Below are 25273 nucleotides of genomic sequence, written 5' to 3' on the forward strand. Positions count from 1 at the left end.
AGAAAGCATTTTTATTATCGTTTTTAACTCATTATCCCATGCTTTGTTAACTTCTTGTTTGCCACAGCACTCTAGAGCAGGCAGTCTCATTTCTCTGATCCATCACAGATCTCTCTGAACCCCCTTCCCTCTCTCACTTCATATAATAATGCTTTTTTATGCATCTTTTATACATTATTCAACTTAAAACATACAGTTAAAGCACACAACTTTCCCAAAGAATAATAGAAACTGTCGTTTGTTAAGGGTGCTGGGAACTGTAGCTCTGTGAGGCAAACTACAGTTCCCAGTATTATTTGAGGGAACCATGTGCTTTAAATGTATGGTGTGCACACAGCCTCCCTCTGCATCCCACAATGTACCTTCTCTCTGCGCCCTGTGGCAATAAATGGATTAGCAACACCTTGTTGTTCTGTGTGCTGCTTCAGTAGGAAGCAATTGGACAGTTCTTCTTGAAGCGCATAGTATTAAGTATGTCTTTAGCCACCGGTGTTTTATTGTGCATGTGTTCTGCAATATTTCATTGACACAATAATACTGCCTTAGTGGTGGATTTATTCTGCTTTATTCGTTGTTCTGTTATCTTTCCCCAATGCTACTAAATTATCGCTGTCTGGAAGGGCTGTAGCGTAACAAAAGCAAGAGAAAAATAAACCAGAGCCTCTGTGGTATAAAACAGTACAATGGTACCTCGGGTTACATACGCTTCAGGTTACATACGCTTCAGGTTACACACTCTGCTAACCCAGAAATAGTGCTTCAGGTTAAGAACTTTGCTTCAGGATAAGAACAGAAATCCGGCTCCGGCGGCGCAGCAGCAGCAGGAGGCCCCGTTAGCTAAAGTGGTGCTTCAGGTTAAGAACAGTTTCAGGTAAGAACGGACCTCCGGAACGAATTAAGTACTTAACCTGAGGTTGCAAATGGGATCCGTTCCGGAGGCCCGTTTGCAACATGAAAAGAGCGCAACCTGCAGTGGCGCGTCTGCACATGCGTGGCTTGCGATTTGCCGCTTCTGCGCATGCGCATGACATCATTTTGCGTGTCTGCGCATGCGCAAGTCGCAAAACCCGGAAGTAACCCTTTCCGGTACTTCCGGGTCGCTGAGGGATGTAACCTGAAAGAACGTAACATGAAGCGGACGTAACATGAGGTATGACTGTATGGGATTAGAGTTCAGCAGGGAGGACGATGGGGGACAAGAATTAGCACATTTGTCATTGGCTCTGGCGCCCCCTACTGTTGGCCTACCAGCCTTCTGCCCAATCATTCCCAATGGGCAGCTGCCACTGGCACTGAGTAGGCCCAGCCCTCTTATGAACTGCGTGGGCTGACTCATGGAAATCCCAGCATTCATCAGGATTTCAAGTTTTGAAAATGTTCACATTTCTCCTTGTATGAGAATGTCATTAAAGGCTGTAAAGAGGCATTCGCTGTCATGGTTCCCAAAGACACAGAGAGAAATTATTACCGGTATTTCATATGCTTTTAGCGGCAAGGATTTTTTTTTTTTTTAATGTTTAATATTTTTTATTAAACAATTTTTATATTAACACAAACAAAACATAGAGAAACAAACAACAAACATTAACAGAACAAAAAAACAAGTACCATTTCATGTCCTAATTTCTTAAACCTTGCTTCCTCGACTTCCTCTTGCTTCCCGTTTCTGTATTCCAAGTTCTTACAGTTATTCAGCGAATCTTCCCTTATTTTATTATAAATTTATGTTAATCATCCTTATTCTCTCTGTCTTAACCATTACTAATAGTAACCATTTATTTTAAACCCAACATCATTCTAACTGTCTTTAATTTTATAGTATTTCTTTAAATAATCCTTAAACTTCTTCCATTCCTCTTCCGCCGCTTCTCTTCCCTGGTCTCGGATTCTGCTCGTCATTTCTGCCAAACCCATGTAGTCCATCACCTTCATCTGCCATTCTTCCAGTGTGGGTAGATCCTGAGTCTTCCAGTACTTTGCAATAAGTATTCTAGCTGCTGTTGTAGCATACATAAAAAAAATTGTATCTGTCTTTAACACCCCCTGCCCGACAATACCCAAGAGAAAGGCCTCTGGTTTCTTGGGGAAAGTATATTTAAATACCTTTTTCAGTTCATTATAAATCATTTCCCAGAATGCCTTAATCTTCGGGCACGTCCACCAGAGGTGGAAAAAAGTACCTTCCTTTTCTTTACATTTCCAACATTTATTATCAGGCAAATGGTAGATCTTTGCAAGCTTGACTGGGGTTATGTACCACCTATAAATCATTTTCATTATATTTTCTCTTAGGGCGTTACACGCCGTAAACTTCAACCCGGTGGTCCACAACTTTTCCCAATCAGCGAACATAATGTTATGACCAATGTCCTGAGCCCATTTAATCATACTTGATTTTACCATTTCATCTTGTGTATTCCATTTCAGCAGCAGATCATACATTTTTGACAAATTCTTAGTACTGGATTCTAACAGTTCAGTCTCTAATTTTGATTTTTCCACCTGGAAGCCTATTTTACTGTCTAATTTAAACACTTCATTTATTTGATGATAATGTAACCAATCTCTCACCTTCCCTTTTAGTTTTTCAAAACTCTGCAATCTCAATTTGTCCCCTTCCTTTTCCAAGATTTCCCAATATCTTGGCCATTTCGACTCCATATTTAGCTTTTTGACTGCCTTAGCTTCCATTGGTGATAGCCATCTTGGAGTCTTATTTTCCAGCAAGTCCTTATATCTGACCCAGACATTTAATAGTGCTTTTCTGACAATATGATTTTTGAAACTTTTATGCGCTTTAACCTTGTCATACCACAAATATGCATGCCACCCAAAAATATTGTTAATAGCGGCAAGGATTTTATATGCAAAATACCGGGGGAGGCGGGGGGAAGAGAGAGAATGTCCCTGTCTAAGGGGATAGCTTATTAAATTATGGGAACTGACAACTCCTGAGCAAAATCACTTGGGTTAAACAAGGGGAAAATAAAATAAATTGGAACAAGAACAGGCGATGTTCAAAGAAGTCCGGAAAAGCAGAAAGAGAGGGATTAGCTACCATCCGTTCTCAGTTGTATGAGAAGATATGAATATGAATCTCCACAAATTGTAGACTTAAATACATAAACAAAAGGGTTCATCGATGCCTACCTCCAATTAACTCCAATTACTTATTCTTATTATTAAATTATTATTGTTAAACTTCAATGATTATTTATGTTACTAGGACCAATGTTAATTGCCTAGTTCATTGTTTTGCTGTTGCTGTTTATAATGTTTAGGAGCTGTCCTAAATCACTATTTTTCATTTTGACAGTTTTCCGTGTGTGTGTGTGTTTGTGTGTGAACTGCTCTGCATTAAGTTACCGCAAATAAGCGACCTTAAACAACATGCCAGCTTCTTTACATGCTGAATGTGAAGAATCCACACATCATGGGGAACTGAGGGCTTTCAAGCAGGACAAAGATGTCTAAATAGGTCTCTTTCTCTTTTGCAGTGACATATTTGATGCCATGTTCCCTGTCACACACATTGCTGGAGAGACTGTCATACAACAGGGTAAGCGTCCCACCCTGCATAAGTCTGGTGGAAGCGTGAAATGCATTGCTCCATGAACATCCATGTTTGGGGGGAAATGATGTGACCTTGGAGCTCAGCCCCTGCCTCTCTTCTACAAAAAGGGGGGGCTGAAAGAGTGACTTCTCTAGTGGGTAACAGGAACGTAGACCTTCCCATGCCTTCTGCTCTTGTTCCAACTCCTCCCCCAGCCACTTGCCACCCATCGGGGTTTTCTGGGTCTAGAGCAGGGATGGGAAATGGGTCTTCCAAGAGTTGCTGTAGTGCAACTCCTATAATCCTTGACCATTGGCCACAGGGAATGAAGTTGATTCGAGCTGAAGCTCAACAACAAGCTACAGGTGGTGGGATTGTCCATTAGTTAATAAATTTTGGAAACAGATTGGTATAGAAATATTGGAAATTGTGGGTAGGAAGGTGGAAATATCTAAATTAATGGTTCTTATTAGCCTGAGTAGCACCGAGTTATGGGTAAAATTGATGGTAACTGCAGCCAGACAGGTTATAGCGAGTAATTGGAAAAATGCAGAAGAGCTAGGGGTGAACCAATGGAGGAAAAAATTGAATAATATTATAATTTTAGAATATCTAACTGTGAAGATACACAGAATGAAAGGGTTTAAGGTCAGTGAGAAAGAGGAGGATTGGTTTGAGAAGATACTGAATTATTTGGGTAGATTTGAACAATTTGGGGAAATTAAATTGTTAAAAGTTAAATAAACCTTGTGGAGCGAGGAGTGTTAATGCATATAGAATTGTGCATATGGTCGATTTGAATATGTTATTATTGATTATGTATGCTCAATGTATCAGCCGCCTGGGGGGTTTCACTGTTGGGTTTTGGTTGTTTGTAAAAAGAAAGAAAGAAAGAAAAAACATGCTACAGGTCTTCCAGTCTTGGTCCAGAACCTAGGCCAATGGTTCTCAAAGGGTTTGGCAGGAGAAGATGGCGGGAAGGCTCAAGGACAATCTAATAGGCATTTGAACATTTCAACGTAGTGTAGTATAGTATCAAAATAATTTTGTTGGGATATACAACCAGGGACAGTATCCACGCCTCTGGCTGCTCAACCTGTTGTTGTGAGCAGGGATTTTTAACTCTGACAAATATGAAAGATGAGAAAAGAGAAAGCTTTCTTTGTGTTGAGGAGAAGATGCACATTTTTTTGGTCTTAAATTAGACCTAATATAAACAAGATTACCCGGCAAAAGCAAACTCGCACCTCTCATCGAGTTTGTACACATGTTTAAGGTACATATCTAAGAGGCTAGTTTAAAATTATATTTTGAGAATGGTTCATGTTCTTATATAGCTGCATTGTTTTATATTTTCTGGATGTCCCATGACCGTATTCTAAAGTAGTTGTGTTCTATAACACCACCAAGCACTGCTAGTTGTTTATTTATTCCCCCCCCCCAATGTATTTCTTGTCAATTAAAAAATTGGCATGATGTGAGCAAATTTTCATTCTGAAAGTGTGGTCCAGAGAAGAAAGTTTGAGAACCACTGACTTAGACTGTTGGGAAAGTGTAGGGAGAGCAGTTGGATGGAGAAAGTGATGACTTAGAAGGAGGTTTAGTTGCCTTTCCACCTGTCTGCCATTTATTTGGTGGAAGAATCGCCTTCCCAGGAGAAGTGACCCATGGGCTTTGAAGGCACCAGCCAGAAGTGTAGCATGTATTTATTTATTTAATTTATTTATTGCATTTACATCCCACCTCCTTCTCCAAGGAGCTGAAGGTAGTGTTCACGATTCTCCGCCTTCATGTTTATTCTCCACAACAACCCTGGCAGATTGGGCTGAGAGGCAAGGATTGGCCCAAGAATACCCAGTGAGCTTCAGGGCTCTGTGAGAATTTCAACCCTGGCCTCCCAGGTCCTAGGTCTGGCACTCTAAACACGAGCTTTCTGTAGTGCTGGCCTTAATTCACTTGAGAAAAGCTGCCTGAGTATCTTTGCTAGAAACACAATTAATAAGGAAAGCTGAAATTGAAGATGTGTTAATGAGAGTTAATATACTTGGCAGTTCATCATGTCATGCGCTTACTTGCCAGATGGCTATGCAGTAAAATGCAGGAATACTTTAATTTCCAGCGATATCCTGTTGATCATGAATATATAAGGTGGTATTTTGAAATAACCAAATACACAAGTTGGAAATGGGAGCTCTTGCCTGGTTCCATGAGTCTGCGCAAGAGTATGCTGTCTCCATTTTGGAAACGGTTTGTGAAAACCATCAAAACTTGTTTTTGTTTCCTTGCAGGAGATGAAGGAGACAACTTCTACGTAATCGACCAAGGAGAAGTGGATGTAAGTGTGAATTCACCTCTTACCTGGCAGAATTTTGTGGTTTCCCTTCAGATCTTATTCATGCTACCTTGGGAACAGAAAAAAACAACTGCCTTATACTCAGACCTCCTGGTCCACTTAGTATTGCCTACACAGACTGGCAGTGGCTCCATTCAGGTCATCCTTGGCATGTCTGGAGGGACAAAGTGTGGGTTGCCACTTGCATTGCTGGACATTGTGTAGATCCTGCAAAGAAGGGAGAGAGAGAGAGAGAGAGAGAGAGAGAGAGAGAGAGAGAGAGAAGCAATTTCAAAGGCACATTTAACTTCAGTGTGGACGAGCCATTCGTATTATGTTTGAACCAAGTCATCGTGCCCTAAAAAATACTTCTCCTCTTCCCATATGTCCACCCAGCTCAGTTTTAAAAACCTTGCTTCCACGACAGGTTCTAGTCCGAAAGGGAGCAGCTCTTCGGGGCTGACTTGGCTTGTAAGAAGCAATTTTCCCACGCGGCACAGTTCGTGAGCCAAGCTTATTTGTCCGCGTGAAGTAGGTTAATGGGGTATCATATGCAAACAAATTACTTTAGAAGCCATATTAACCACACCTGTAGGCAAGACATTTTGCCACTGGATGATCGAGATGGAAGGCTATCAAGATGGAATGCACCCGAGGGGCCGCGAGAAAGGAGAGCAGACTATTTTCGGTAATCACCCAGTTTAGTTTACGTGTAGCTTGCCTCTTCCCATAGAGGACGAGAGCGGCAGCCTCGGGCTGATGGTTTCATCTTCAGGAATCTCACTGTGCTCTTCAGAACTTGCTCCCGAAGGGCTAAACCTTGAATTGCAAGTGCTTGCAAAGGGAGCCCTTTCATCAAGCAGATGCGAGATTCGCCTGGCTGTATAGATGCCTGGGCACCCGAAAGTTCTGTCCCATGCCATTCAGGGAGATAGCATTGCAGATAGGGAAACCTGCTTAGGAACTTTAGAAACACACACACACACACAGGCTGGATTGTGCATCTGTTAAGGGATGACGTTGGGATACAAGCAGAGATCCCCTTAACCCTCTCCAGTCTGGAGCAAGCATCAATAGATTCAGGAGAGTGGTCCTTTTTATTTTTTCTGGAGGGCAAGAACCCCCAAATCCCATGATGTACAGAACATGCTCAGAGGCCATGGGATGATGATGGGCTGTTTTAAAATAATGAAGGGAAGGGAACGCAATGGAGTAGATGGAATGCCAACCAGGGAGCATTCAACTCTGCAATTTTTTGATGCAGATCCTGGTGGGTGTTTGTTGCTGCTGTTAACAATCATCTAGAAGATTGTTGTTGTTCTGAAATCCTCTTTGTAGTTTTTAAAAGAAAGCCTTGGAAATGTGATTTTTTTTTTGTGTGTGTGGCTTATTTCAGTACTGGCTAATCTCAGGGACGCAGGGATCAGGTTATCTGATGCGGATAGTCTCTTCCCATCCCTCTTCTATTTCAAGAAGCAAGCGGTGTATTTTAAGCTGCCCGGCAGCTCCTTGCAGTTATTTTAGTGAGAGGCATCTTCTTCTTCTTTTTAAAAAAGTGCTTGTTTGTGTCAGGGGACCGTCTAATTGGCATTGTTCGGAATCGAAAACCTCACACTCCGAAAGTCACTCCTCAGGAAATCCGTGTGACTCATTGTTCCTATCAAGGAAGCTAGCAATGCCACATCGGCAGGTCAAGGAGGAGAGGCAAAACTTGACAATTATCACAACTGCAGTGTTTATAGACGTGTGGTAACGTTGGCTTTATTTTTAAAACTTAGTGGCACCTTAGCAGCCAACAGGCTTGCGGAGGCATGAGCCCGGCCGGGTATCTATTCTGCCTTGCAATAAGGGGACAGGCATCAAAATCTGGCACCTAGGTACCCCCAGATCCTGTGCCAAGGCAAGTCAAATTCTGCATGCTAAGAAACAGTGCACATATTTGCCCCTTCTTGCAAGGTTTGCTGCCACTAGCCTCCTCTAAAACTCTCCTCAAAAAAGTGCATTTTCTACAAAACCTTCAGCGCATCCCCAGAGACTCCATCTCTTGCTGAACCTAAGGCTGCGCACACCCAGGGCTGGATTTAGGTTTGATGAGGCCCTAAGCTACTGAAGGTAATGGGGCGCTTTATATGTCCAGCTGTCCTTTGTCAACAACAAATTGTCGCTGTTTTTTGTGTTGGATATATGCTATATGGTAATTTATGGACCTAATAGGTATCTATAGCCATCTGCACATAACAAAATAGGAACCTACACAACACAAAACACTGTTGCTGTATGTAGGTTTTATTTTATTTGGTTTTTATCTTATATTTTGGAAATGTACATCCAGGTTTTTTTCCTTTAATTTTTTGGGGGGCCCCCAAGAGAGTGGGGCCCTAAGCTATAGCCTGTTTAGTTTATATATAAATCTGGCACTGTGCACACCCAATCCATATTTAAGTACACCCCATAATAAAACTAAAGCTACCCTAGTAAAAATAAAACCAGAAGCTCTGGTTTTCTCCTCACAGAACTACAATGCCCAGCACCCTTAACGAACTACAGTTTCCAAGATTCCTTGGGGGACAGCCCTGAGCTTTAAACGGACAGTGTGGATGTGACCACTGGGCAAACTACACATTGCAGGGATGGATCCTGAGCATATACTACGCTGCTGAGCTGTTGCCACTCTATGTGGCTGTCATCAGTCAGCACTGTGCAGAGTGGGCCATATCTTGGTGATAGACCACATGTTTTGCCTACAGAAGGTCTCAGGTTCAAACAACAGCATCTCTGGGTAGGGTTAGGAATAGCTGCTGCCTGAGACCCTAGGCAGCCACTGCCAGTGTGTGTAGACAGTACTGAGCTAGATGGACCAGTGGTCTGACTCAGTATAAGACCAGCACCATGTGTTCGTTCTCCTGGACTAGATGGACAAATAGCCTGACCTAGGATCCATCCATCCATCCATCCATTTCTCTCTCCCCTTTCCTCCAAGGAGCTCAAGGTGGTGTATATGCTCCTCCTTCTCTTCATTTTAACCTCACAACAACCCTGAGAGGTAGGTTAGGTTGAAAGAGAGCATCTGGTCTTGTTGTTGTTTAGTCGTTTAGTCGTGTCCGACTCTTCATGACCCCATGGACCAGAGCACGCCAGGCACTTCTGTCTTCCACTGCTTCCCGCAGTTTGGTCAAACACATGCTGGTAGCTTCGAGAACACTGTCCAACCATCTCGTCCTCTGTCGCCCCCTTCTCCTTGTGCCCTCCATCTTTCTCAGCATCAGGGTCTTTTCCAGGGAGTCTTCTCTTCTCATGAGGTGGCCAAAGTATTGGAGCCTCAGCTTCAGAATCTGTCCTTCCAGTGAGCACTCAGGGCTGATTTCCTTAAGAATGGAGAGGTTTGATCTTCTTGCAGTCCATGGGACTCTCAAGAGTCTCCTCCAGCACCATAATTCAATCTGGTCTTAGGTACCCAGCAAACTTCATGACCTAGTGGGGATGTGAACCCTAACGAACTCCATCTGCAGGAGTCTCATATGTTTGCAGAATGGTGCTTGCCTCCCTCTCTGCCCTCCCATGTGCCTCTAATCAGCGGGGGGACGGGACACCCCCCCATAACCATGCTTGGAGAGGAGAGGGGGGAATCATTCCATCTAGCATTCTGATGAAACACATTTGCCTTAGTGTGATGTTGAATTCTTCCCCTGGTCTCCCAGGTCCTAGTCCAACAGTCTAACCTCTACACCAAACTGCATAACAGCTTGGCTTCACTTGAACTGCTGCCCCTCTCACAACTGGATGCTATTACTCACAGAATACTGTGAATAAAAATGTTGTTGTTATTCTTGACAGTATTCTGCCTGCATACATACATAGGTTAACTTTTTCTGCCAAGCCTGATTTGCATATGTTTAAATGAGCCGCCCTTGGCTTTTACTCAGAATAATCCATTGACCATGTTCTTTTGAGTCCTGGGTTGCCCTGGAAAGAGGAGAAAAAGACTGCACTCTCTCTCTCTCTCTCTCTCTCTCTCTCTCTCTCTCTCTCTCTCTGTGTGTGTGTGTGTGTGTAGGGAGGGTGTCAGATCCTGTTGCATCCCCATTTCCATCCCTAGGAAGCCTGCTACTTCGCTATGACAATGGATCTTCCAGTCACCTTGTTTATTCACATTCAAAAGTCTCTGGATCCAGAAAATCTAGATAGAGAAGCAGCTTAAGTCTCTTTCCGTCTTGGTGGTAAGACAGTGGCATCGCTTCCTCATGAAGCCTGGCGACCTGCCTAAATGTATCTGGTGAAATATAAATGATGGGCTTCCAGTAAAAAAAAACCCCTCTGAAAGTACCTGCTCCAAAGTGTGTGTTTTTGATGGGGGGGGGAGGAGTCCCAGATCTATATTTCCAAATACAAACCTCCTTCCTGTTGGTTACTTTCATTTTACAAGCCTTGCTCTTTCCCCCTTTTCGTCCCTGCATAAAAAGAAAATAACGCTCAGCCATTTCACTGTAGAACAGCTCTTACGGTCAGAAAGTTCTTCCTGATTTTGAGCTGGAATTTCTTTTCTTAAACAGTGGTACCTCTGGTTAAGAACTTAATTCGTTCTGGAGGTCTGTCTTAACCTGAAACTGTTCTTAACCTGAGGTACCACTTTAGCTAATGGGGCCCCCTGCTGCCGCCGCTGCGTGATTTCTGTTCTCATCCTGAGGTAAAGTTCTTAACCTGAGGTACTACTTCCGGGTTAGCAGAGTCTGTAACTTGAAGCGTTTGTAACCCAAAACGTTTGTAACCCGAGGTACCACTGTAACTTGAAGCCATTGGTTCAGGTCCAACCCCCTGGCACAGGAGAAAACAAGCTTGCTGCATCTTCCATGTGGCAGCCCTTTAGATTTTTGAATCTATATCATATCGTCTCTTACTCACCTCTTTGTCATCATCACTATCACCTGTTTACTTGCATAACTACACTACAAACCATGCCATATTAAGAACGGTCGAAGCAGCTGGGTAATTTAGCTGGGAAAAGAGGAGACAAGAAAGGAATTACAAGAGCTGTTCGACATTGGAACGGGCTTCCTCAGGAGGCTGTGCACTCTCCTTCATTTGAGTTTTTAAAGCAGAGGTCGGATGCCCATCCTGCATTGCAGCGGGTTGGACTATATGACCTTCCAGGTCCCTTACAACTTTATAGTTCTATGATTCTATGAGAGCAGCTCGCTACATCACCAAAGTTTAGATAACAAAATATAAACATTCCTCAACATTTAAGTTGCAAGGCATAGCAAAGTTTAAATAGCCACGGGCATGAGTATTAATAGGCTAATCAAAACATCTAAATAGATATACACTTAGATTGAACAATGCACAAATTATTCATACTAATGCTAACAACAGAAGTAAAAAAACAAAACAAACCCACTGAAATAGCAGCAAAAATAATACGCCTTAACCAAAACTAAACATTGCCCCCAGCTACAGCAACTAAACAAGACCCCACCCTGGGAGCCTCTGGGCAGCTGAAGGAACAGCCTTTGTAGCTGGAGTCACAGAGGGGTGGGAAGGGGGAGAAATCTGATTCAGTTTGCATTTAAAGGTGAACCTATCTATTTTATGCTTTCCAGACACCATGCAAACCAAAGCAAGCCACCCTTTGAAATTTGCACTTCTCCGAGTTTTGCAATGCCATTCTCCACCCCAGGTCACGTGTGCCTAAATGCACACATTAGAGTAAAGTGTGCATAAAAATGCACATGTTGGTGAAAATGACTTGCAAAAAATAAATTAATTAAAAAATGCATTATGTTTGGGTAAAATTGCTTTGCGAAAATGTGCCTATTCAGAGAAATTCGCACCAAAAATGCTGATGGATTTTCATGAGGATTAAAAGGAAGACACTAATGATAAATTGCTGCAGATTGCAGCGGGAGAGGGGAGATAAACTGAAAGAACAAAATTGTCAGATTTATTTTAATTATCTTACCTTGGTCTAGTCCAGCATTTTGACTGGCAATAAATGGCTCTCCCATATCACAGACAGAGGTTCCCTCAAGACCCATTTAAATAGAGAAGCCAAGGACTGAACCTCAGGCTTAATACATGCAAATCATGTGCTTTACCACTGAACCCAACACAGCTCTACTCCAAATAACAAACTTGGTTTCTTACATTACTTAAATTGGTGTGCATGTGTCCTTTTCATCTCTCAAGAAGCAGATTTCTTAAAACTTTTCCCCACACCCTGTCTTTGGGTGTGTGTGTGGGGGGGGAGTGCTCCTTTTGGCTGATATTTTTCACCTTTCTTCATTCTTTCTCAGGAAACCAGAAGGCTAAAATAAGCTGAGACCTTAAATAGACTTCTTCCACGTGGACAATGTTTCATTCTTCCTCCTTTTTTTAAAAAAGAGGCAGATTTGCAAGTAAACTTAGTGTGGCTGAACTTTCAGCCCAGAGGACAGGATGACAGGGCCATGCATCATCAATACACTTTGTCATCATCGCGAAAACAAAATTTACTGTGTCATGTCTGGCCAAGCACTGAGGTTTTAAACTTTGAGTACAGTGTCTTCCTGTTTCAAACACTCTGGTCATTTGTGTTAGTTCCTCCAACCCTCAAAACACACTCCCCCCCCCCCTTTTATGAGGCTGATATTAGAAAATGACATTTTTATTGGGGAAGTGAATGCAGGTTCTTAAGTTCACATCGCTGGAGAATTGCAACATGTCCAGACAGCTACATTATGCGCTCCTTCTTGGTCACTAGAGAAGGGAGCAAGGGTGGTTTCCGAGCACAATTCAAAATGTTGGTGCTGACCTTTAAAGTCCTACACGGCTTCGGCACTGTATACCTGAGGAAGCATAGCTACCCCAATTGGTCAGTCCAGACACTGAAGTCCAGCTCCAAGGGCCTTCTGGTGGTTCCCTCATTGCAAGAAGTGAGGTTACAGGAAGCTAGGCACAGGGCCTTCTCAGTAGTGGCGCCTGCCCTGTGCAAGGCCCTCCCATCAGATGTCAAGGAAATAAACTGGGCTCTTTTTATTTCAGATGGAACTCACCAGAACTCAGTTCTGGCACCTCTCAGGTGGGCGCCATTGCCATTCTAAGAGGTGTTTATGGTGAGTTCTGGCACTGCTTTTTCTAGAAGAGTAGCACTGAAAATAAACAACTATTTGACTTTTAAAAGACATCTGAAGGCAGCCTTGTATCAGGAAGTTTTTAATGTTTGATGTTTTCCTGTGTTCTGTGCATGGGCTCCCAGTATGTTTCCGAGCACAATTCAAAGTGTTGGTGCTGACCTTTAAAGCCCTAAACGGCCTTGGTCCTGTATACCTGAAGGAGCATCTCCACCCCCTTCGTTCTGCCCGGACACTGAGGTCTAGCTCCGAGGGCCTTCTGGCAGTTCCCTCATTGTGAGAAGTGAGGTTACAGGGAACCAGGCAGAGGGCCTTCTTAGTAGTGGCGCCCACCCTGTGGAACGCCCTCCCTTCAGATGTGAAGGAAACAAGTAGCTATCTTATCTTTAAAAGACATCTGAAGGCGGCCCTGTTTAGGGAAGTTTTTAATATTTAATGCTGTATTGTTTTTAACACTCGATTGGGAGCCGCCCAGAGTGGCTAGGGAAACTCAGCCAGATCGGCGGGGTATAAATAAATTATTATTATTATTATTATTATTATTATTATTATGTGTTTTAATTTGTTGCCCACTCTGGGCAGCTTCCAACATAAAATAAAAGAACACAACAAAACATCAAATATTAAAAGCTTCCTGATACAGCGCTGCCCTCAGTTGTCAATGGAAGCTTGTGGAGTAGGTTACCTAACCTTGACATCTGACAGGAGAGCATTCCACAGGGTGGGTGCCACTACCGAGAAGGCCCTCTGCTTGGTTCCCTGTAACCTCACTTCCTGCAATGAGGGAACCTCCAGAAGGCCCCGATGCTGGACCTCAGAGAGCTACTGTCCGTCAGTGTGGACAGTAGGGAGCTAGATGGACCAAAATTTTGACTCAGTATAAAGCAACTTCCTGTGTGCCTGCGGCCCCAGCAATTGCTTGAATTCCACTTTGCTAATAAAGTTTATGAAGCAGAGGCGTGCGGTGGGGGAGAGAAAGGCATCCCTTTTATGTAAGATCTTTCCCGTTCTGTGCTGGATTTCTTTTGAGTTTCACAATGGTGGTGTTTTCCTGCAAACTTCCTTGCAGCTACCTTCTCCTCTCCTTTCAAGTCCGACAGTATTGCCGAAACAGAAAAAGGAAGACAGTGACAGCCCTGCCCCTTGGTTCTGTGCGCGCCAGACTCTACAAAGAGGGTGCGTTGGGGGAAACCCTCAGATGCCAACACACCACAGGGAGCTGGAAACTCAAAGAGCAAATGCAGCCCTTGTACTAAAAGCAAGAAGACTTGAAATTCTGTCCGCAAAGCAGGTTGTTCCACCAATCACTGCGGTTGTTTTTAGTGACTCTGTAAGGAAATGGCTCAGCTATTGTTTCTGGACTGTTGACTTCCAGAGACCCATAGCATGTGAGGGAGACAGCTATTTTTTGGAATGTGCGTTTTGCAACGTGTATTTTGGAAGAACAGTCATTTCCCATTCAACTAAGTTCCTAAATTGGGTTTTTTAGAAAATAAAATAAAAATCTGTGTATTAAACTTGCTTGAAAATTCAAATTAAAAAAACAAAACAGATACAAAGGGTAAGTTATTAATATAACAGGCTTTGTACAGCTCAATAGCTATACATAAAGATAATCTCAATACGTTCTGCCCCCTTTAGGTTTTCTTTACAGGGTTTCCATTACAAAATTCTTCTTTACAGGGTTGTGAGATGAAGAGATAACTCAGAAGTCCCATAGTCTAGTGTACATCAAGGATGGGGAAGGAGGAGTCATTATCCTTTACACTTGTGTCATCAATAAAGACTTTCCTCAATTTTTTTCTCAAATGGGTCCACTATCTTTTGCCCCTGGTTGCCCTTAACTCAATAAAACCAATTTAGTTAAGGGTAACCAGGGGTTTTGTTTTGGAAAAATCTGTGATATTTGCAGACATTCACAAATTATATTCCTATGGTGTGGGGATTAAGAGAAAATGGATATTGAAGTTGGAAGGATAAACGCTTGACATTGGTTAGGCAATGGTCTGAATCTCTTATTGCCCTTTCTCGTTTGAATCTATTTCTTGCAATTGTCAATCTTCTTTGGATAACACATGAGAAAGCCTATGCTACTATACATTGGGTGGGGCGGAGGGGGGGGGGGAATTAGGCCAAGGGCCACATTCTCTTCTGAGCAGCATTCTGTCAGGCTTTAGGGAATCCGACCCCCCTCCCTCACGGCAGACTGCCAGTAATGGAAAGACAAGAAGCTCTTACCCCAAGGTATTTTATTCAATATTCACAGAGAGAGACGTAGAAATGCTGTCTGTTGGATAATGGCGTTGCTTCGAATAATCTCTTCCCCCCTTCCCTTCTCCCTTGTCAACAGCCCCACCTCCCTTACGGTGTCTGCTTAGGGACAATTGCCTCTGGGCTCTCTGCTCTCCTACTTTCATTGCTCTCCATGTTCTGGGAGAAGGGGGTGGTCTGGAATGCTCTCTAGCAATAATGCGTCAGCCAGTTGTTCCTGCTCCGCTTCTCCCATTATTTCCCAGCTTTGCCCCTCTTCTATCCCTGAGCTGTGACCTGTCATAAATCTATACCATCCTCCTCTTCTCAGGAAGGTTCAGGAGAAGAGGGAGGCCATCTCCACCATTCCTCTTCAGTCCAATCCCTGACAGCCGCATGTCAAAAGTTGGCAGAGAAATGAATGTAAATGTTTCCTTTATACATTGACCTCTGCACACACACTCTTCTCTAGCCTCCATCTGGGAAAGCAAGGAGTGTCATCAGAGTTCGGGAACACCTTCCAGGCAGGCCAAAACATTCTGGGTACCAAAGCAGGGCCAGTGAAGAGTGTGGCCTGATGGGAGTTCTGACGCCACATAGAAAGGCCTGGAGGGCAACATTTGATTGCCAGGCCTGGGGTCCCCTCTTCTATATATGTTTAAATTAACACTGATGAATTATTCTTATCGTAGAATCATAGAACTGTAGAGTTGGAAGGAAACCCAGCTAGATGGGCAGGTTATAAATTAAAAAATAGTTTTCATCATCATCATCTAGTCCATGGGTAGGCAACCGGGTCTGGCCCGATCGCCTTCTAAATCCGGCCCATGGACAGTCTGGAAATCAGTGTGTTTTTACATGAATAGAGTGTGCCCTTTTATTTAAAATGAATCCCTGGGTTATTTGTGGGGCATAGGAATTCATGCATATTCCCCCCCCCAAAAAAAAATAGTCTGGCCCCCCACAAGGTCTGAAGGACAGTGAACCGGCCCCCTGCTGAAAAAAGTTTGCTGACCCCTGATCTAGTCCAGCCCCCTGCAATGCAGGAATATGCAGCTGCCCATACAGGAATCAAACCTGCAACCTTGGTGTTATCAGCACCGTGTTCTAACCAACTTTGCTTTTCTCTCTCATGTGTTTAACCGGTAGGTGTATGTGAACGGAGAATGGGTCACCAGCATTGGAGAAGGAGGAAGCTTTGGAGAACTCGCCCTCATCTACGGAACGCCAAGGGCTGCAACGGTTAAAGCCAAGACAGACCTCAAGCTTTGGGGTATCGACAGGGACAGCTACAGGCGCATTTTAATGGTGGGTTTAAAACCTAATTATTTGCCTAAGTTAATGCTTCTATTTTACTGGTTCCTTTACGGATGCCGTAAACTCATATGGTGCTTTAGTGTTTTACAACAGAGGTTAAAGGCTTTGAAAATTGAGGGCTCGGTGTCTGCTCTGCTCGGAAAATCAACAGCAGTACATGGGTTTCTACTGTGATTTGTGGGAGAGAAAGGCACTGTAAACAGAATGTGCCATCCCATATTGTCTTTATGAGAAGTGAGATGCTTCTAGCCTTCCCCTTTTGCCTCCAGAAAAGTAGCCAGCAGGAAAACGGTCAGGACCTGGCTGGGGTCACGTCATGGGCGGCCAAACCCAAATCTAAGCCTGGAAGTTACAAAGAGGATGGAAGTAGTGGGAAGCTGGAACCTGAAGATCAGCAAGTATAGTTTTACTGAACAAGTGGAGGCTGAAAGCCCAGCCCGTGGTACTTAGGCTGCACTTGACCAATCCAGAGACTCCATACTGCCGGCCAATTGGAAGGGCTGATGTTGCCTTATCCTCATCCATTGAGAGTCCTTCCTCACCCCACAGAACACCCTGCCTGCCATTATAATAACTGCGCAAGAGAACATGAGATGTACTGCAAACGGTAATTGGGGCATTCCTGGGAGAGGAGGAGCCCAGTGGTGGCTGGTCTAGCCAGGCCGATGGAGGGGGCTTTGCTGCCTCACCAATTTGCCGGGTTTATTTATTAATTTTGTATACTGATGGAGCCAAGTGAAATGTTATGTTTCGTTATGGTTTATTTCTATGCTGCTTTTGGGCCACAAAGCGTTATCCCTCTTCAGCCCCACATTTTTGTTCTTCCAGCCCTCTTTTTAAAAGATCTCTCCCCTTCCTCTCTGCCTGTTGTTTTCTCCAGCATTTATATACACGCAGGTCCCACTTACAGAATACGTGTTCTGTGGAAATTGTAGACTTGCTATGTGAACGTTTGCCTGGAAATCATTTATTAGGCAAATGTTCACATAACAAGGCTATGACTTCCATTGTTTCCTATGGAAATATTTATGATTTGGGATTTGTCCGATTCTCCCCTTCCCCCCCAATGGTTTTTCCCTAAAGTGGCTGCAGCCCAAGGAAAACACTGATTTGTCCGATCTCTTCTGTTCTCTGTTTTGTCCGATCTTGCTCATTTCCTGCATGGTTTCTGCCCCAAAATGGCTGCCGTCCACCAGCAAAGCAGAAACAAGCAAGGAAATAAGGAAGTGGGCAAACTCCCAATGTTTGGCTATCTGAATCTGTGGTACTTATAGTGATGTTTGGGCATAATTCTTTATGTGTGGATAAGTGAATTTTTGGGACGAGGGTGGTGCTGTGGGTTAAACCACAGAGCCTAGGGCTTGCCGATCAGAAGGTCGGTGGTTCGAATCCCTGTGACAGGGTGAGCTCCCGTTGCTCACTCCCTGCTGCTGCCAACCTAGCAGTTTGAAAGCACGTCAAAGTGCAAGTAGATAAATAGGTACCGCTCCGGCGGGAAGGTAAATGGCGTTTCCGTGCGCTGCTCTGGTTCGCCAGAAGTGGCTTAGTCATGCTGGCCACGTGACCCGGAAGCTGTACGCCGGCTCCCTTGGCCAATAAAGCGAGATGAGCGCCGCAACCCCAGAGTCGGCCACGACTGGACCCAATGGTCAGGGGTCCTTTAAGTGAATTTTTGCACAATGAGCAAATAGCAGGACCTGGTGTAACCCCATCCCTCTTCCCTGGGTCCTTGTATACATCCTGCCTCCATGTCCTATATCAGCCACTTGGCCAAGCCAGCCTTGAGATGTGGCTAAGCCAGCAGCTGTTGTTGTTGTTTAGTCGTTTAGTCGAGTCCGACTCTTCGTGACCCCATGGACCAGAGCACACCAGGCACTTCTGTCTTCCACTGCCTCCCACAGTTTGGTCAAACTCATGCTGGTAGCTTTGAAGACACTATCCAACCATCTCGTCCTCTGCCGTCCCCTTCTCCTTGTGCCCCCCATCTTTCCCAACATCAGGGTCTTTTCCAGGGAGTCTTCTCTTCTCATGAGGTGGCCAAAGTATTGGAGCCTCAGCTTCAGGATCTGTCCTTCCAGTGAGCCCTCAGGGCTGATTTCCTTAAGAATGGATAGGTTTGATCTTCTTGCAGTCCATGGGACTCTCAAGAGTCTCCTCCAGCACCATAATTCAAAAGCATCAATTCTTCGGCGATCAGCCTTCTTTATGGTCCAGCTCTCACTTCCATACATCACTACTGGGAAAACCATAGCTTTTACTATACGGACCTTTGTTGGCAAGGTGATGTCTCTACTTTTTAAGATGCTGTCTAGGTTTGTCATTGCTTTCCTCCCAAGAAGCAGGCGTCTCTTAATTTCGTAGCTGCTGTCAGCATCTGCAGTGATCAAGCCAGCAGCTACTAACAGACAAATTGTAAGTGGCTTACATATTAAGTCCGCAGTCAACCCATCAAAAATGGGTAAAAGACAGTTTGGGTTTCAAGGCACTAGTGCACCTATTATTTCAGAAATTTCCTCCATCACCTCTTCCTAAAATTTGTATGCCCACTATCATTTCTAAATTGATTAATCATCCTCCCCAAACTACAGCTCAGTCAGTAGGTCTTCCCCCATCCTTTTCCCTACTAGTTCCTTTTTTACTCACTTTCTCACCCAGTAGGTGGGAAATACTTATTGCTGTTAATGAGAGAGATCAAATGGAGCATGTTGTGCAACACTTTTCTTGTCAGCCATAACTTCTCTGAGGGGGCCCTGCTACTTACCACACTGGGCATCTGACTAATCCATCCAGGAGTCATTTATTCGTGGCCTGAATACCTTTGCAGGGCTCTTTTTTTGAGTGTGTGGGTAATAATCAGTAGCGTACATACAACTCCACATCTGCGAGGCAGCCCTGAGGATGATTGAGTACGTTTCCTTATTGGGACATCCTTCATGACTAATGCAAGTTAGTCAGCTAGTCTCTCTCCACAAACTATCAGTACTGTTCCTCAGCTTGAAGCTGTCAAACATATAAATAATATTGGGATATATCCAGCTAAGTTCCATGCAGAGCATACCCACCGAAATGAATGAACCACTCATGTCCATTCATTTCAGTGGGTCTACTCTGTGCATTGTATACAGCCGACTGAGTCTGCCAAAGCTGAAGGAGGGCGAAGAAGAGTGGTTTAGAAATCTTTAAAATTAATATGCTTAAAAAATAACAATCCTTCAACACTTTTCAGAAACGCGGTTCCAAAACCCTGTTTTTGCCAGCCGCTCTTCAAAAGAATTCGGGATTTGAGAACATTTTAAAAATTCCTCCTGCCCCCAGAAACTCTCAGCTCTGCGATTCTGTGAATAACAAACCCTCAGATGTAAAACAAACCCATTGCTGCAACTCTACTTAGCGCCGTGGAACGGATAGTGCCAGGGTCTTTTGAAGTATTTTGGTTTCATGATCAGCAACGCGTTTGTTTCAGCGGCTGTGTGCGCACAGACTGTTTTGTGCTCTGCTAAGAATGTTCCATTCTAAGCATAATTCAATATCAGGCTTACATAAGAATTAACTAGGGCTTCACACTGGGACCTCAAGCCAGCTCCCCGCTTGCCAGGATCCGCCTTCTTATTTGCAACCTGGCCCTGCTCTCCCCATTCTCCTGGCTTCAATTGGTTGAGCTCCCAAATTCAAGGCGCAGCTTTCTAGGAAGCAGCTCCTCAACTCCTGTTAGCACAGATGTAGGGGGTTCTGAGGATGGAGAGAGGGAACAGGGGAGAGGAGGCGAAAGGAAACCCGGAGTGAGAGAATGACATACAGAGAGGGAACCAAGCCAGGGGGAGAGCGGATTGGAGGAGAAGAAAGGGAGATACCACAGAAGGTGGAGTTGATGGGACTAGGTGGTTTGTTGTGTGCTTTGGAATTGAAATTGAATTGAAATACTTTAATGTCACTTGTACAACTTGTATACAGTGAGATTACACGAGCACCCCCCACTCAGCTCTCTTAGTCTTAATTCCCCTCATTTACTGATGCACACCCACCAAACCCGAAAGTCAGTTGCCCTGTTGTTATCTTTTCATTCAGCAGCCTAACAGCCCACGGATAGAAGCTATTCTTTACCCTGTTGGTACGACTAATCATGCTTCTATATCTTCTGCCTGAGGGCAGGAGATCAAGAAAGTGCCGGCCAGGGTGTGAATCATCCCTGAGAATTTTCCTCACTCTCCTGAGGCAATGTTCTTCCGCTATTTCATCCAGCGGATTCATGGGACAGCCCATAATATCTGTCCCGTGAATCCGCTGGAAGGACTATTCATATAAGTCCTCCTTTTGGGCCTCCCATGGGCATATGGCTGGCCACTGTAGGAACAAGATGCTGGACTAGATAGGTCATAGGTCTGATCCTGCAGGCTCTTTGTACATTCTTATGTGATAGACAGGGACAGGTTCAGGGCTTCGATGCAGTTCTTACTTAAAGGCAAATCTCTCAAATTCGTACTTTCTGAAACAATATGGGAAATGAAACATAGCCCCCCTCCCTGCATTGAAATTAGCACTTATCCGAATTTTGCAATGTAGTTCTTCAGCCAAGCATTGTTTACAAAATTTGCAGAATTGTAGAGTTGGAAGGGGCCACAAGCGTGATCTAGTCCAACCCCCTGCAATGTATATATTGGTGGTGGGGGAGCAGGGGTTCCTCTCCAAATTCCCCCTCCACTGCTTTTGCAAACTTTGTTGATGGCTCCAGCCTCTGTGTGGGTGACACTGTTTGGGCTGCATAAGCAACGCAGTGTTATTATTTATACCATTCTTTCTGCTGCCAAGCATTTTGGAAATGGCTGATCTGCTGTTTGGGATTGCTTTATGCAGTTTTTATATTTTTTAAAAAATATGAATTTATGATGTATGGATTTATGTCTTTTGGACAGAACTTCTCCAGTTGTTGTTGCTTTAGATGCTTGATAAAAGCAAGGGGTTTTGTTGGTTTGTTTTGTTTTTACTGGAAATAATAATTAAAAAAAACTTGGCCAAGAGGGCCAGGGGCCTGCTCCAGATTACCAGAAGGAATGGGGAGACTGGGAGGGCTGGTTGGTGTTGCCCCCAAGCAACTGCATTTGCTGTCTCATTCTTAAAAGTCACAGAACCCTGGAGCTGAAAAAGATGAAATGGCCACGAGGACCTTCTAAGCAGGAGTGCCCCCTCATACTCTAGCTGGAGAGGAGGGATTACCAGTGTGGTCATGCAGTGGTTAGAGTGTCAGACTAGGATCTGGGAGACTAGGGAGCCAGCGTGGTGTAGTGGTTAAGAACGGTGGACTCATACTCTGGTGAACTGGGTTCGCGTCTCTGTTCCTCCACATGCAGCTGCTGGGTGACCTTGGGCCAGTCACACTTCTCTGAAGTCTCTCAGCCCCACTCACCTCACAGAGTGCTTGTTGTGGGGGAGGAAGGGAAAGGAAAATGTTAGCTGCTTTGAGATTACTTAAGGCAGTGGTTCTCAACTTGTGGGTCCCCAGATGTTGCTGGATTACAACTCCCATCATCCCTGAGCTCTGGACTTGCTAGCTAGGGATGATGGGAGTTGTAGTCCAACAACATCTGGGGACCCATAGGTTGAGAACCGCTGCCTTATGGGGAGTGAAAGGCAGGATATCAAGTCCAAACTCCTCTTTCTCCTCCTCTTCTTCTTGGTTCAAATCCTCCCTCAGCCATGAAGCTCACAGGGTGACCTTGGGCCAGCCACTCACTGTCTGCCTAACCTACCTCACAGGGTTGTTGTGAGGATTAAATAAGGAGCAGGAGAACCATCTAGGCCACCTTGAGCTCCTTGGAGGAAAAAGTGTGACATCAATGCAAGAGCCAACAAGCAAATAAATTAAATTACACAAAAGAAAGGAGTTTAGGGGAGAAATGGCTTCAAGGGTCCCACCGAAAGCATACACAAAAACACAGTCCTCTTTCTGAAGGTTTGTCAGGTCCAAATCTGGTTGGAAGGTAAGTAGGCGGGGGCTTGAATTTGCCCATCGCTCATTGGTGCCTGGACAGCCAGCAATGGCCACTTGCCATGATGGTTATGCTCTGGCTCCTCAGCTGGAGGAAGCAATGCTTCTGAATATCAGTTGCTGGGGACCACAGGAGGGGAGAGGGCTCTTGTGGTCAGATCCTGCTTGGATGGGCCATTGGCCTGATCCAGCAAGTTCTCCTTACATTCTTAGGTTCATAGAAGAGTGAGCAAGGCACACAGCACGTCACTTGGTGACAGCCTCCCTCACTATGGTGAGATGTATCTATATTTGAATTAAACCATTTATTTCTACATTTGCATCCATGCACGTGCAATTCCAACAAGCCCCTTATTGTCCTCTTGTTTTGGCAATACCTTAGTGGCCAACCTAAGTCCAGGAGATGGGGGGGGGAGCATATGAAGATGGGCTGAGCTGCGCTTACAGATTTCTGAGAGGAGAACTTGGTCTTCTGCCTCTCACGATATCTTCTGAGGTCAAATCTATTTGGCACCCTCTTTTGACAACACGCAGGCGGTTTGGTATCCTTTCCTCACCAGAGTGCATTTGCCAGAGTTCTGTCCACTGTGTGCTTAAAGAAATGACCATTACTTTCCATGGAAAACCTTTTTTTTTTTTGCACCGACTAAAAGATCACCGAGTCAGGTGGATTTCCCAATCTTTTCCAGTTCAGTCTGTCTAGCCGTGTAGCTTTCATTTAATTTTTTTTAACGTGTTCATCGTTCACCCCTCTCTTTGGGATTCTCACCCTCTAAATATACCTGAAGACTTTCCACTGGCTTCTCTTGTTTGTCCAAAGTTTCCTTGATTGCTGTTCGCCTTGGAGAAGGGCGGCAGGGGGACGGGACGTGCAGGGTTTAACAGAACGAAAAGCTGCAAAGCTTTAAATGCTTATCCTGCCCCCCCATAAATCACTGCTGGATTTTTTTAGCAATACTTCTGAACTCCTTTTCTGTTTGCTGATATGTTTCTGGCAATGAGACATCCAGATGGAACATGGGGCCGCAGGTGCAGGAACATCAGAGCCACAGAGATTGAGACTGTCATCTCCCTGGCCAGTTGTGTGATGGTGTGTTTGCAAAAAAAAAAAACCCTAATCGAAATGGCATCAGCTTTTATTTTCCTGATGCCATATCGTGTTGCAAACCCTGGACTCACTTCACTGCCTGTAAATCCCTTTTCAGCATTCTTCTTTTCTACTGAATCTTTGTGCCTCTTTTTTTTTTTTATGGCCTGGATACCAAAGTTCCAGTTTTCCAAAATGCATCTTATTGATAACCCTGCAGCATATGGTTTAAAAGTATCTTATTTTTTTTATGATCCGCTAACACATTCGGTTATTACTTTAAAATAATAATAAATGACTTGTGTTCAGGGCTAGTCAGTTTAACAGCATACTGCTCTTCATGTATACTCAAGCAAAAGTCCCACTGAGTTAAATGGTACTTGTTCCCTGGAAAGTGTGCTTTAGGATCACAGTCTAAAGAATGTTCTTCATTCAGCAGCTGTCTTTTATGCAGTGCATTGATTCATTGAGACATTAAATTTGCACAATTTATTATTATTATTAGCATTTATATCCCACATTTTTCTCCAAAGAGATCAAGGTGGCACACATAGATCTCCCTGTCCTCCATAACCACCCTGAGAGGTAGTGACTGGCCCAAGGTAGCTCAGCGTGGGCTTCATGGCTGAAAGGGGATTTGAACCCTGGTCTCCCAGGTCCTAGAACAGCACTCTAATCTCATCCACTACTGCCCCAGTACTGTAATATTACTGCATATTATAAGGACAGTGTCAAAATGGTGAGCGTTTCGTGCAAAAATTCGCCCTGTGAAATGGGTTCCTCCATTTTGGCCATAATTTTTACATGGGGGGGGGGCTGGAAAAATAAGCTGATGGTGTTTCTGCTTTCAGAGAAAGGCCAGAAAGCATTGTGCCATCACATAGCCAAAGATGATTGGTACATGTTATTATTGTCAGGAGTTCAGCCTACACTCGAGTAGGACCCAGGCATAGACACATGCCTGACTGGCATGTTCTCTCCCTCCTGGACAATTGTTCAGTAGCTTCAAAAGCTTTCTTCTTCCCGAACATCACAGCAACTGATGCCAACAGACAGCGGCATACTTAGGGATCCGCAGAGTTTGCGCATCATGCGTAACAGACCTCAGCAACTCAGCATTTTGGCTAATCTACTTTATTTACATATAAACACACATGGAGCACTGCAACATTGCTCCCTCTCTCTCTAGCACCAGACAGCAAAGAGAAAAAGAACAAAGGACAATAGTCCCACTTCACGGAACACAGTAACACAAACATCCTGTCTCCGTCACTTCCCACTCTGTGGAGTCAAAACATATACCGTCATGTGAAAGACAAAAATCCCATGACTGCAATCATAGAGCAGGAATTCTAACAGTTATGACATCATCACCCTAGCCACGTGATCCTCAATTGGCTATATAATGTAGCCGTCAAGAAGATGAATCTCTTAAAGAAGAATTTAAGAGGATCAGTGAACCAGAACAGAATGGTGCAGAAGACATAGGTTTCAGGAACACTCTTGGAGAACTAGTCTGGGGCATTCAGACCCCCACTTCTGCGCCAAAAATGTCCATACACAAAAGTTGTAACTTTGCCCTGCAAATGACCAGAACCTATCCATACAGGTTCATTTCAGAGATGTGCCTTTCAGAGAAGTATCA

The 25273-nt window shown here is 44.2% G+C and overlaps 1 protein-coding gene across 4 annotated transcripts in view; it reads left to right on the plus strand.

The window, feature by feature from the left end:
• The window catches only part of PRKAR1B (protein kinase cAMP-dependent type I regulatory subunit beta), a 114148-nt gene that overhangs the window by 49198 nt on the left and 39677 nt on the right, over window positions 1-25273 (plus strand). For all 4 annotated transcript variants that reach the window (XM_053364406.1, XM_053364407.1, XM_053364404.1 and 1 more), the window contains 3 exons: window positions 3498-3559; window positions 5842-5888; window positions 16391-16549. In XM_053364406.1, the coding sequence (XP_053220381.1) occupies window positions 3498-3559; window positions 5842-5888; window positions 16391-16549 (268 nt within the window). The remainder of the gene's footprint in view (window positions 1-3497; window positions 3560-5841; window positions 5889-16390; window positions 16550-25273) is intronic.

Source organism: Podarcis raffonei, chromosome 14 (genome assembly GCF_027172205.1).
Source record: "Podarcis raffonei isolate rPodRaf1 chromosome 14, rPodRaf1.pri, whole genome shotgun sequence".
NCBI classification, from domain to species: domain Eukaryota; kingdom Metazoa; phylum Chordata; class Lepidosauria; order Squamata; family Lacertidae; genus Podarcis; species Podarcis raffonei.